At 39.9% G+C, this 13139-nt stretch overlaps 1 protein-coding gene across 1 annotated transcript in view; it reads left to right on the top strand.

Moving 5' to 3' along the window:
* Positions 1 to 9515: 9515 nt before the first annotated feature.
* Gtf3c3 (general transcription factor IIIC subunit 3) overlaps positions 9516 to 13139 on the top strand; it is a 43686-nt gene continuing 40062 nt past the window's right edge. The window contains exons 1-2 of the mRNA XM_008848284.3: positions 9516 to 9703; positions 10650 to 10761. Of these exons, the coding sequence (XP_008846506.1) occupies positions 9602 to 9703; positions 10650 to 10761 (214 nt within the window). The 5' untranslated portion in view covers positions 9516 to 9601. The remainder of the gene's footprint in view (positions 9704 to 10649; positions 10762 to 13139) is intronic.

Here is a 13139-nt window from a genome sequence, read left to right as displayed (position 1 = left end):
CATGTATTTGAGGAGTTAAAAAAAATGCCACGGGTGAAATGAAATAATAATCTTCCAAATTAGATGTCTTCTTTAAACTTGCTTTTAGACTTCCCTTTTATGTATATTACCTATTATCGATCAACCAATATTTTTATTTAAATGAGATTTATTTATTTTTTATTATAGCCCATTATATAAATTAGGGATTTGGGCTTGGTTTTCCTTCTCAAAAGAAGATGAAATCTCACTTAGCATATGCTATTAAAAGACCTCATGTTAGTGTTAGGATCATAACAAATGAGGATGATAAATATCCAAGTAGAAATAGAAAGCAAAGAGATAGGATTCTGGGAGTTTCAAGGTCTCTGGGAAATGCTTTCATGCTATTACATTCAAAGGTAGAAACTGTACTACATTAAATCCTAGCTTTGCCCCGCCCTCCTTAGACAAGACCCTCAACAAAGGATCATAGAAAAAGGTGAATTTCCCTCTTTCCCAGCCAAGCTCTACTTCTTGCTGAATTATATTGATCCCCATATTCTATTTGACATAACTGCCTTTCCTGTGCTATTATTAATATTGGCATCATTTTCTTTGTGATCCAAGCAAGGAACATTGTACCAGAATGCAAAGATCGGTGTCCTAATCTCATCTGCATATTTCAAAATAGTTTACTGTAGCGTTTTGTGGACTGCTGATACTGAATATAAAGAACAAAATATTTGTGCGAGAACAATCTCTGTGTCTGGCTTAGTATGTTCCATTGCAGTTAGTCCTAGAAGCGCCCTTTTTCCCTGGAGGTCTTTGTGAGCAGAGACCATTATGTAACTCCTTTTATTTCCCTATCACCTAGAACAATATCCATCATGTAGTAAGTGTTTAATAAATACTTGTTAAATCCAAATGTGCTATTCTTCCATCCTTCACACAATATTGGAAGCTGCTTTAATTGCCAAGATTATTTTTACCATTTTAAAATATAATTATTCATGAGTTATTCCTCATTAAATTACAGCAGCTTATTCAGGTCAATGGTTAAGTGGCAGGGAGTCCCTCCCTACGGTGGAGCTCCTAAGTGGAACCAGGGACTCATTTTCCCTTTATCAACACTACCTCTACTCTAAGTAACAAGGCTTCCATAAACGGAATGTTTATTATTTTCAGAGTCTTTGAAACTGAAGGGTACCTACGTGTGACTTACAGCTATGAACTTGTAAAGTCACAGGGCAGAGGGATGCATCCCTTGGGGCAAAGTTCTTTACCAGGATCCCAGTCTAGAGTAGCTCATGTCCCATGCTTATTTGAATTCCATAATGGTAATGCTATTACCAGTTGGAAGAGGCTGTCTTCACTGTGTATGATTATTTGCATACCTGTTCCTCAGACATTGCATGCTAGAAACTCTCTCAACTTTGCCCTATCATTTGGATAACCAGAACCTCTTCACACAGATTTCTAAAGCCCATAGAGAAGGGAACCATTGCTAGGAAAATACAGAACTGAAGTGTTTCCTCTGATGGAAGCAAAGGCTCTGCAAGTGCTGTGGACTGTCAAGCGTTCTTTGGTACCTCTCTCTAGAGGTCATTGACACTTTCTCCACACTAACCGTGCTCCTGTTCAACGAGGACTTCCTTCCCAGGACATGGCATATTGTCCTCTGTTCTGGGTCTAGCATGGTCGAGAACTGTTGGGTCTGTGAGATTTTATCCTTGAAAAATACATATTACCCTTCTACATTTTCATCAGTCCTGGCAAACAATGAGACTCTTGGATCAGAGACAATTGACTGGATGACTCAGGTGTGGCAGGCACTATGTCTTGTACTCTCAGAGGGTTCTTATTCCTGAGACACTGAAGGAGGCATGTGAATGCAGGTTCAAGTACATGCTGGAAACTCATGTATTGCTGCCAAAGCTGAAGAGCTCAAAACTTAAGAAACTCTCTTATGCGATTGCTAGAAAAAAAGGTCCAACTTCTGACTCAGAAGGAAACATATTTATTATAGTGAGTAGAGAACAGAACTGCTCCCTGTCCCAGATTGAGACACTATATCTACTATGTTCAATCTATGTTCAATCTAGGATGAAATGCAGGATAAATATCCACAAGCTTTTGCAGAAAATTGAAAGGCCTATGGAAAGTTGGTCATCCTAAGAGCCTCACAGCTCCTTGCCTGACAAGAGAAAGAATAGCGTCTCCTTTCTGTACTCCTTTAATTCAATTGTCATGGCATAAATTCAATGTTCTACATTTCCTAAAACTTTCCATTTTGATTCTCAAAAATCAGTCTGAAAGACCAAAATGTTTTTTCCTGTGATTTTCATTGCGGCTCTAACAATTCCACTTTATCACACAGTAATGTGGATGTCTCTGACTCATCAGTGGACAAATTACTACAAGGAAGTAGAAAAAAGAAAAGCAAGTCAAACTTCAAGGTTCTGCAACATTCTGACCTCTAAAAGAACTTAGACATCATCCCCCAGATGCTCCTTCATGGAACAACGATCCTTCTGCTGCTCAGGGCTCCCATTCTCCTGAACATGAATCTGTATCTGCCGACTTGTCCTTCCCCATTCCAGGCAGCCAACAATAAAACAAGCCACGCTAAGCCATCTCAGACTTAGAAGAGTTTTTCCTTTCCATGCGACTGTCCCTCTCTCCACTTTCATTCTCTCTTTCCCTCAGTTCTGAGGACAGAACTCACTTCTTAGATATACTTCCTTGAATGCCTGCAAGATATCAGCAGAGATTCTCCTAGTAATCTCCTTGGGTTACCTGAACACACTCCATCTACTCACTTTCCATATTGTATTCCTGTATAGACCCTAAGGATCCCTCCTCATGAGAAAAGATCTGTGTTTCTGTCATCTGGCAATCCTACTCTCTCCTCTGCCTCTACCTCCACCTGGATTATCTTAAAGGTGGTCAGATAATAGACTTGTCTCTAAACTCAAGAGTACGCTGAGTTCAACTCCCTTGTCCAAAGTTCCAAAGGTTCTGTTGGTTTCATCCAACCTGATTCACAAATGTATTTTGATTACATGTTACTAGGTTCTAACCTAGGTTATAAAGGCACATCAGCTCAAGTTGTTCTCAATATGTTTATAGGTAGTGTTTCTAGAACAGGACAAAAACGGCTATAATACAAGATAAACTGCAAATAATAAGTTTGTAGGAATTCAAAAGTAGGGCGTTTGTGTGTATGTATACATGATATGTGTGTTGCATATGCATATGTATGTAGTGTGAGTCATATGCATGTATGTTCATGTGTGTACATGTATGGGTGCATGCACGTGGAGGCCTGAGGATGATGTCCTACATCTTCCTTTATCATGCTTTGTCTTATTCCCCTAAGACAATCTTTTCACTGAGCTTGAAGCTTGCCAACATTCTGGGATCTGTTTCTATCTCCATGCTGGGTTTATGGGCATGTGGCCATCCCTTACTTTTATATGTGGGTGCTAGGTATTTAAACTCAGGTCTTCATGTTTGCATAGCAAATGCTTTTAGCTCCTAAGTCATCACCCAGGCCTCAAAAATAGTTTTGTTTATGAGAGACTATCATTGTAATTCCAAGCATAGGATCTGAAGTCAGAGATCAGAGTTCAAATCCTAATTCTAGGATTGGAGGGTGTAGTTCAGTGGGAGAGTGGGTGCTTAACACGCCCAAGGTCCTCTGTTTAATATCCCACTCCGAACAAAAAAAAAAGAAAAAGAAAATAGTTCTAACAGCTGTTAGATATGGGACTGTGGCACTGGGAATGGCAAATATAAAAATATTTAAACAATATTTTATTAACTCCTTGAGAATTTCATATAATGTATTTTGATCATATTCAACTGCTTTCCCCCATCTCCTCTTAGATCCACCCCACCTCTTACCCTCCCAAACTTTGTCTTCTTTTTTTTCCTTATAGTAAATCCCATCGAGACCAATTTGTGTTGCCCAAATCCTCTTGGATGTGGGTCCATCCCTTGGAGACTAGTTAACCTACCAAGGATTACACCCTTAAAGAAAATGGACTCTCCCTCTCCCAGTAGCTATCACTTGCCAATGGCTCCTCAGCTAGGGTGGGACTTCATATCCACCTCCCCTGTTTATGCTGAGATTTTTGTTTGGCTTGAGCTTGAACAAGTCTGTGTATGCTCTCACAACCACTGAGTTCATATGTACAACTGCCCTGTTCTGTCAGGAAAACACTGTTCCATTGTAGTCATACACCGCCTCTGGCTCTTACAATTTTTCCTCTCTCTCTTCCATGACTACCCCTGAGCCTTGCAGGGAGGGGTATAATATAGATGTCCTATCTAGGATAGATAGACTGATCACTCTGCAGTCTCATTCTCTGTACTGTGTTCAGCTGTGGGTCTCTGTTAATCGCCATCCACCTCAAAAACTAAGCTTCTCTGATGAGAGTTGAAAGATGCACTAACCTAAGGTATAACATTAAGCCATTAGGAGTCAGTTTAATATCATGTCCATTTAGCAGAATAATAGTAGTTGGTTCTCCCCTAGGGTCTGTGACCTATCTGGCTACAGGTTCTTTGCCTTGATAATGTGGTCAGACGTGGGTTCCATCTTGTGAAGTGGGCCTTAAATCCAATCAGAAAGTGAACTAGTGAAGTCCATTCATACCACTATTGTACCAGTGGGTATATCCTGCCAGACAGTCATTATTGTTACTCACAGGGTTCACAGGTGGATAAGATTGATGATACTTTTCTCTTCTGGTAGTCTGTATAGCACCTTCTAGCACTAAGAAAGAGAACCAGCAGGGATGAAGCTTCAAGGTCAGTACCAGCTTGATTTTTCCATGTTCTACAATTCATGTATGTAGTGTCTTCAGTAGTAGGTCTTACCTTCAACTGCTGGAGAGTAACCAAGAGCAATGACAATAGCTAGTAATGTTTGGGGGGACTATGGCACCCCTCTGACCAACAACTCCAAAAAGATAAACCATTCCTGACACTGGGATTTTTATGGTGTCTATGGTGTCTGATAGGGACATTGTCCCAGTCTTATAGAGTAACTCCATTCAAACTATTAAATTTTTTGATTTATTTTTATGTGTATGATTGTTTGTCTGTATATATATGTGCACCTGTGTTGTGCAATTCCCATGGAGGCCAGAGAGGGAGTCGGATCCCTTGGAATTGGAGTTATCAATGTGTTAGTTGCCATGTAGGTTCTGGGAACTGAACCTGGGTCCCCTGCAAGAGCAGCCAGTGCGCTTAACTGCTGAGGCATCTCTATAGCCCCATTTAAACTCTTTATATATGCATAGTATATATTTTAGGAAGATTTTACAGTACATTTTCATTTGACTTTTTCAAAAGGCCTTTAGTATTAGTTATCCCTTCCCATACTCCCTCCTCTACCCTGCCCTCCCATTCTTTACCCCATTTAATTCCTTGTGTTTAATTATTCCTCTTTTCCCTTTATATTACTGTTCTCTATCCCCTCTCCCTTGGAAGCCCCACCCCCAAAGATCCCTTACTAGTTTCCTGATCTCTATGAGTTTTCCAAATGAAGCACACATATCAATAAAGATTCAAAGCTAGTATCCACAGAAAAAACATGTGACATTTATCTTTCTAGGTCTGGGTTACCTCAGTCAGACTGTTTGTTTCCAGTTTTATCTCTTTACCCAAGACTTCCATAATTTTGTTTTTCTTAATAGCTGAATAATATTCCATTGTATAAATGTACCACATTTCATTATCCATTCATCACTTGATGAATATCTGGGTTGTTTCTACTTCCTGGCTATTGTGAATAGAACAGCAATGAACATGGATCAGCAGGTATCTCTGCAGTAGAATATAGAGTCCTTTGGGTATATGCCCAAGAGTGGTATAGCTGGATCATATGGTAGATACATTTCTGACTTTTTGAGTGACTCCACACTGATTTCCATAGTGGTTGTGCCAGTTTTCACTCCCTCCAACAGTGAATAAGTGTTCCCCTTTCTCCACATCCACACCTCATTTGTTGTCATTTTTTTGTTTGCCTGTTTTGATCTTAACCATTCTGACTTTGGTAAGATAAAATACTATTAGATCTACAACCACAGATTGATCCTCACCACAGTGATAGTGAGTGACTTTGCTTCACTCTCACCAATGGATAGGTCATCCGAACAAAAATTAAACCGAGAAATATGGAGTTAAATGACATCATAAATCAAATGGTTCTAACAGACATCTACAGAACATTCCACTCAAACACTAAAGAATATATTTTTTCTCAGCAACCTATGGAACTTTCTCCAAAACTGCCTGTATATGAGGACATAAAGAAAGTCTCAACAAATACAGGAAAAGTGAAATAACCTCCTACATTCTATCTGGCCACAAAAGAATAAAGCTGTATATCAACAGTAATAGAAACAAAAGAAAGTGTACAAACTCACAGAAACTAAATAACACCACTGAATGAAAATTGGGTCGAGAGAAACATGAAGAAGGTAATAAAAAGTTTCTAGAAATGAATGAAAATGAAAACACAACGTACCAAAATTTATGGAACACAATGAAGGCATTCTTTAAAATTAGTCATAAAACATTAGCGATCTCATATCAATAACTTAATGATGCTCCTGAAGGCCTTGGAAAAACAAGAGCAAACAATACGCTAAAACAGTAAAGGAAGAGAGGGCAAAAATCATGGCTAAAATGAATAAAATAGAAACAACAACAGAAACAATAAAAAAATCAGTGAAAAGAATTTAAGATGTTGGTTATTTGAAAAGGTTAATAAGATTAACAAACCTTTAAAAAGACAAATTAACCAAAAGAAAGAATCTAAGTTAATAAAATCTGAAATAAAAAGGGAAACATTTCAACAGACACTGAGGAAATTTAGAGAACCACAAGGCTATATTTTAAAAATTATATTCCTCTAAAGTGAAAAATCTAAAAGAAATTGATGACTGTCTAGATAAATGTGACCTGCCAAAGCTAAATCAAGATGAAGTAAATAATTTAAATAGAATAACAACCAATGAGATAGAAGCAGTAATTAAAATTACAAATAAAAAAAAGTCCAGAACCAGATAGATGCAGTGCAGAATTGCACTGGACCTTCTAGGTCTCACCAAATTATTTCATAAAGTAGAAAATGAAAAACACTTCTAAATTCTTTTTACAAAGTCAATTTTACCTTGATACTAAAACCAGACAAAGACCTAAAGAAAACTATAGGCCAATCTGGCTGTTGAACATAGATACAAAAATTCTCAATGTAAAATTTGCAAAATGAACTCATGAGCACATCAAAAAGATTATCCACCAAGTTCAAGTTCACTTTATCCCAGAGATTCAGGGATAGTTCAATATACATAAATCCATAAATGTAATCCACCACATACATACATAGACTCAAGGACAGTCATGATTATCTCAGATGAAGAAAAAGTCTTCTACAAAAGTCAACATCCCTTCATCATAAAAGTCATGGAAAATATAGGGATATGAGGAACATATTGCAACATAATGAAGGCAACACACAACAAGCCCACAGCCAACATCATGCTAAACTAAGAAAAACTCAAAGCATTTCTGCCTTTAAAAAGTATGCCGGGAGTGGTGGTGCACGCCTTTGATCCCAGCACTCAGGAGGCAGAGGCAGGCAGATCTCTGTGAGTTCAAGGCCAGCCTGGTCTACATAGTGAGTTCCAGGACAGCTGGGGCTACAGGTAGACCCTGTCTCAAAAGATCAAAACATAAAAAGTTATCTTACAAAGTAGTAGATTTCCTTGATGTTTGTGAACACACTTAGTTTTGGCTGATTCTCACCTTCACACCTGTCTCTCCCTAAGCTCCCTGCCCCCTCTCCACTTAAACCTTTCCACTTCCAGGGCTCTTCCACTTTCATATCACATGTATTCTATTACCCCGTCCACACCTCTCCTTTAAAACCTCTTTTCTTCTCTTCCAGGTTTCTTTTTTTAAATTTTTTAGTATTTTTATTTTATGTGTACACATTAAAATTTTTTAATTGAATTTTTGTGAATTTCATACATAAAATCATATTTATACCACCTTCCCCCTCCCCCTTTGGCACCTTCCCATAGTCCCCCACTGGATGTTCATACATTCTGTCATTTGTTATTAAGGCATATTATGTAAAGTTAGCGTCCTGAGATGTCCCTCAGTGCAACTTCATCCACTGGGGTTCTCTTTTAGTTTTCTAAGAATTATTTCGAGAGATGTATGCAATATGTAGAAGATATTAGATGGAATAAGCAACAGAGATCTGACCGCCTCTGTCTCCAGAGTGCTGGGATTAAAGGTGTTGTGTCATCACACTCTGCTCCAAAATCAACTTCTTATGAGTTCACACTCTGAGTATGGCACTGGCATACATAATGAGTTCCAGGCCAGTTGGGAGTACAGGGCGACCTGTCTCCAAAAAAAAAAACAAAACAAAAACAAAAACAAAAAAGCCACCCCCCCCACCTCCACCAATCCAAACTAAAACACCGGATTCTGGGGCTGGAGAGATGTTTCAGTCTTTAAGAGTTGGTCTCCAGCACCCAAATGGTGGCTAACGATCCTAACTCCAGTTGCAGGGAATACAACGCCCTCTTCTGGCCTCTGTGGGCATGCACACACAGGTGCACTTACATGTAGGCAATATACTCAGACACTTAAAAATAAATAACTTTTTAAAAAGAACCCGATCCTAGGCAGGAACCTAGCAGCCAAGGTGTGGTGGTGCACACTTTTAACCCCAGCAATCAGAGACAGAGAGCAGCTGATCTCTGTGAGTTCAAGCTCAACCCCTGAGTTTCAGGCCAGTCAGGGCTACGTAAATAGAAAAAAGAATCTGTGTGGGAAAGAGTTTATGTGTTTTCATTCCTAAATGGGAACCTATGGGGGAGGGAAGAGTAAGTTTTCTTTAAGGGTGTGTGTGAGACTTCTCACTCCCAGGCATATATGGAGTCGCCAGGCTATTATTTATTTTAAAGGCATAAGGGTGGGGGGAGGTGAGAGTGGATCTGGGATGAACTGGGGGGAGAAGTTGGGAGTGAATATGATTAAAACAGGTTGCATGTAATTCTTAAAAGAATACAACATATATTTTTAAATATTTTCTGTGTACGAGTGTTTTGCCTGCATGTGAATGCACCACGTGCGAGCCTGAGGCCAGTGGAGGCCACAAGAGGGCGTCAGGCCCAGGTGAATTAAGGACAGTTATGTGGGTGCTGGAAAACAAACCTGGTCTTCTGGCGGGGCAGCCAGTGCTCCATCTCTCCAGCCCCAATTTAAAAAAAAAAAATTTTTTTTTAAAGGAAACTGATTTCTATTTTAAAATTTTGACCATCAGGAAAAGGAAACTTGGAGATAGAAACTTAGGTAAAGGCTCCACCACTGTGGTCCACCCCCAGCCGCTGTCCTGAGGGAGGCAGGCTGGGCATCTGCAAGATCCCTTTGGCGGGTTCCCTCCCTTGTGGGAAGAGGCCCTGCAGGCAGGCGGAACTGGAGTGCTGCGGCTGCGGCGCCGGTCGGAGCGGTTTCTTGACAGGACGCGGCGTCCAATCTGTCGGTGGCGACTGGTGGAGACCCGAGTGGCAGCGTTTCCGGTTGTCTGTCCTCGCTTCGGCCCGTAAACATGTCGGGATTCAGTCCGGAGCTTATCGACTATCTGGAAGGGAAAATCTCCTTTGAAGAGTTTGAAAGACGGAGAGAAGAGAGAAAAACCCGGGAGAAGAAAGTGAGACGCTACGGCGGGGTGCTCCTCGCGCTTTGTTTCCCCGAAACATTTAATTAGCTCGCGGAGCCCCAATACCCTTTGGCCGCACGGGGTGGGCTGGGGCATTCGACATTTCTCCCTCTTCTCACTGAACTCTGCTTTTTTCACCCCATCTCATGACATCTTCCCCCACCCGGAAGCTTTGCCTGGGCGCTAATCAGCGTCCCCCCACCGCCCAGTAAATTTAAAGTCGATGGTAGCCGCCCACTGTCTCGCTAAGTGGAACTGGAGTGGAGTCAGGGTAGTCTGAGTAGTTCTAAACCTTGCTTTGCAGCTAGGTTGTAACTCTGGGTGGGCTGCACACCACTGTTCTTTAAGGCCCGGGTTTTTTTTGTTTTTGTCCTCTGTGGGGTGTCTGTCTTGTCTCTCGGTCCCCGGAGCGCCAATTTTTTTTTTTTTTTGTATTTTGTTGGTTTTTTTTTGTTGTTGTTGTGGTTGTTGTTTTGAGACAGGCTTTCCCCAGCTGGCCTGGAACTAGCAGTGTAGACCAAGATGTCCTAGATCTCACAGAGATTGGCTTGCCTCTTGGTTTGTTTTTCATATTTTAAAGAAATAGCCGAACTTTATTTTCTCATGTATGTGAAGCGCAAGGGAAAATAAAAGCAATGGATCCATTTTATGTTAGCTAGTGGTTTCTCCATTCATGGTCTAGTAAAGTATCCCATATTTTTGTTAATGACAGTATTTTAAATTATACACACACATATATGCATACATATTTACAAATGACATTTAAACCAAAGGTAAGACCTAGGTACTTTGGAATACTTTGACCACATTCAAATTTAGATTCCAAATACTAAGTATGTGTGGAGGTTCTTAGAAATAAGGCAAATGCCCTTTCCTCTACTGAGAGAGCTAAATCTGCATTAGTTTTTGAAACAGCTTAACTAATTTTCAATCACAGAGCCTTCAGGAAAAAGGAAAATCATCCCTTGAAGAAAATCCAGATGATTCTGAAGTTCCATCATCATCAGGAATTGACGCTACTAAATCCCAGGACAAAGATGCCAATGAAGGTATATTGAGATCATCTGCTACCTGTAGTAAAAGTGACTTAGTGAAAACATTTTTTTCATTGTAATGATACTCTATTGTTATCACCTGGTTTATCAGTGTTTGGCACTAGCTGCTTAGAAAAATTTTTAAAAAGCCATTGTGTAACACGATGGTTGGTTTTGGGAAGATCTTCAGTGTTGGGAGGTTTCAGTTTGATGTCAGCATTTGATTGGGGCCTTTTTTTTTTTTCTTTTCAAGACAGGATCTCCCTGGCCTGGAACTCACTATGGAGACCAGGCTGGCCTCTACCTCACAGAGATCTGCCTGCCTTTGTCTCCTGAGTGCTGGAATTAAAGATGTGTACCACCACACCTGGCTTTGTTTGGAGCCTTTTTGTTGTCATTTTCTTTTTTTTTTAATATTTTATTTATTTTTTTTAACTTTATATGTATGAGTGTACTGCCTGCATGTGTGTAAGTGCACCCATGTCATGCAATGTCCGTGGAGGTCAGAAGGCGTCGGATTACCCAGGAACTGGAGTTACGAGTGGTCATTAGCCACCATGTGGGTGCTGGGAATCGAACCCAGGTCCTCTGCAAGAGCAGTCAGTGCTCTTAACTGCTGAGCTATCTCTCCAGCCCCTATTGTCATTTTCTAAATTGACCATCTTGACTGGAGACTAATGGATCATAACCTAATTGTACTATTATACAAACTTAGCTGCTTATTTGGGATTTTACACACATATTTTGGTATGCTCTCACATTCTAGGAGCCCTTAGCTTTGTATATCCAGATAATAAATTGGATTAGTTCATTAAGATTAATTAAACTCATCAGCGTCTCACTGGTGATCTAAATGATTGTACAGATGTATTGGTTTCCAGTGATGGATATACTTTTCTAATGACCAGAAAGCTGAAAGCTCCTAAAAGCCATTTGCCTATGTCAAGTTACCTGAGGTGTAGTGCTGAACAATCAGCACTTAGAATGTAGCTTTGTGTATACCAGGTCCTGATGGGTGAACTAAACTGAACCTTGCTTTTGCCTGATACTTTTCTTTCTGAACAAGTAAGCCTTTGCACAGAAAAGAAAAAACTCACAGAAAACAAATGTGGGGAAGAAGAGATGAGGAGAGAGAATTGAGACTACAGTGTCTTTTCCAGGCAAGTGGAGTAGAAAAAGGAGCTTGAGGGGTTGTTCTGACAACCTGTGAGTCCTTACCTGCTTGGGAGGAGCGGCTTTTCCATAGACAGTCTTTGAGGTACAATTGTACCACTGGGTGACTGCAAGTCTAGCCTGAAAGCCAGCCAACAGGACCTTTGTGGGGAAGAATGGGGTTGTGGATCAGCTGAGTCCAGTTCTGTAGATAAAAATGGGGTGGCCTCCCATGAAATTATCCCATCAGTTCTCTAAAGGTATGAAGCTCTGATTCCTAGGAAAGATTGTCCCAGAATTCTTCTGAGACTGCAGTGGGACCCTGTGTTTAAAGCATAAGGAAGCCAGCCATGGTGTACCACATTTAATCCCAGCACTGGAAGACAGAGGCAGGTAGATCTCTGTGAGTTCCAGGCCAGCCTGGTCTACTTAGTTCCAGGTCAGCCAGTGCCACCTAGTGAAACCCTGCCCCCCCATAGTTCTTCTGTAAACATGATTATTTTGTTTAACTTTGGGGTTTAAAGTATTTCACATAAGTGAATAGGCTTAAAGGTCTTTTTAAAAACACAAATATGTTTTAAATATGTATATGTTTAAAATTTAGGCTATTTTTTAGATCTTTTCTAAAATGTATTATATGCCTCCATTTTATTTAACAGAAAGTTGGTGGCTTCTGAATTTGACCATTTATTTTGTTGTTTAGGGTCATGATTATGAACATGCAAAAATCATTGTATCCTCAGATATAAATGAAGCATATCATGTTATTTTGTTCCTGAAATAATAATGCTATTTTATTCCTAATAGTAGCATTCAGTGGTGAGCTTTTACTTACAGGACATTATTTTAAGTACATATAGAGATCTTCAGTAAGTTGCCCCATGTTATACAGAAAATGATAGAGGGAGGTAAAGCTTCAAATATAGGGGCATAGCCCTCACACTTACCCACTCTGTGAAACCAAATGGGATCTATATTACCAGGCTTGCTTAGTTCTTGAGTCTATGTCTTGTAATTAAAAACAATGTTTTCCCTTTCTGCTTTTAACTAGTACTATGTGTACTTTTGATTTTTCCTTTCAGTTTTGTTTCTGATGAGTCCTAGGGGATGAGCCAGCCATTCCTGAAGAGTGAAAGCATGTCTGTGTGGTAGCTTTCTTTTATGTTTCAGGATATCCTTTTACTATTTTTTACTTTCAAGTTTATTGTTGGGTAAGGAGTTTATACTCCATGAAGTAGCAA

Source organism: Nannospalax galili, unplaced genomic scaffold, assembly GCF_000622305.1.
Source record: "Nannospalax galili isolate Female #2095 unplaced genomic scaffold, S.galili_v1.0 scaffold1024, whole genome shotgun sequence".
NCBI lineage: Eukaryota > Metazoa > Chordata > Mammalia > Rodentia > Spalacidae > Nannospalax > Nannospalax galili.
This window is presented reverse-complemented; position numbering and strand designations above follow the sequence as displayed.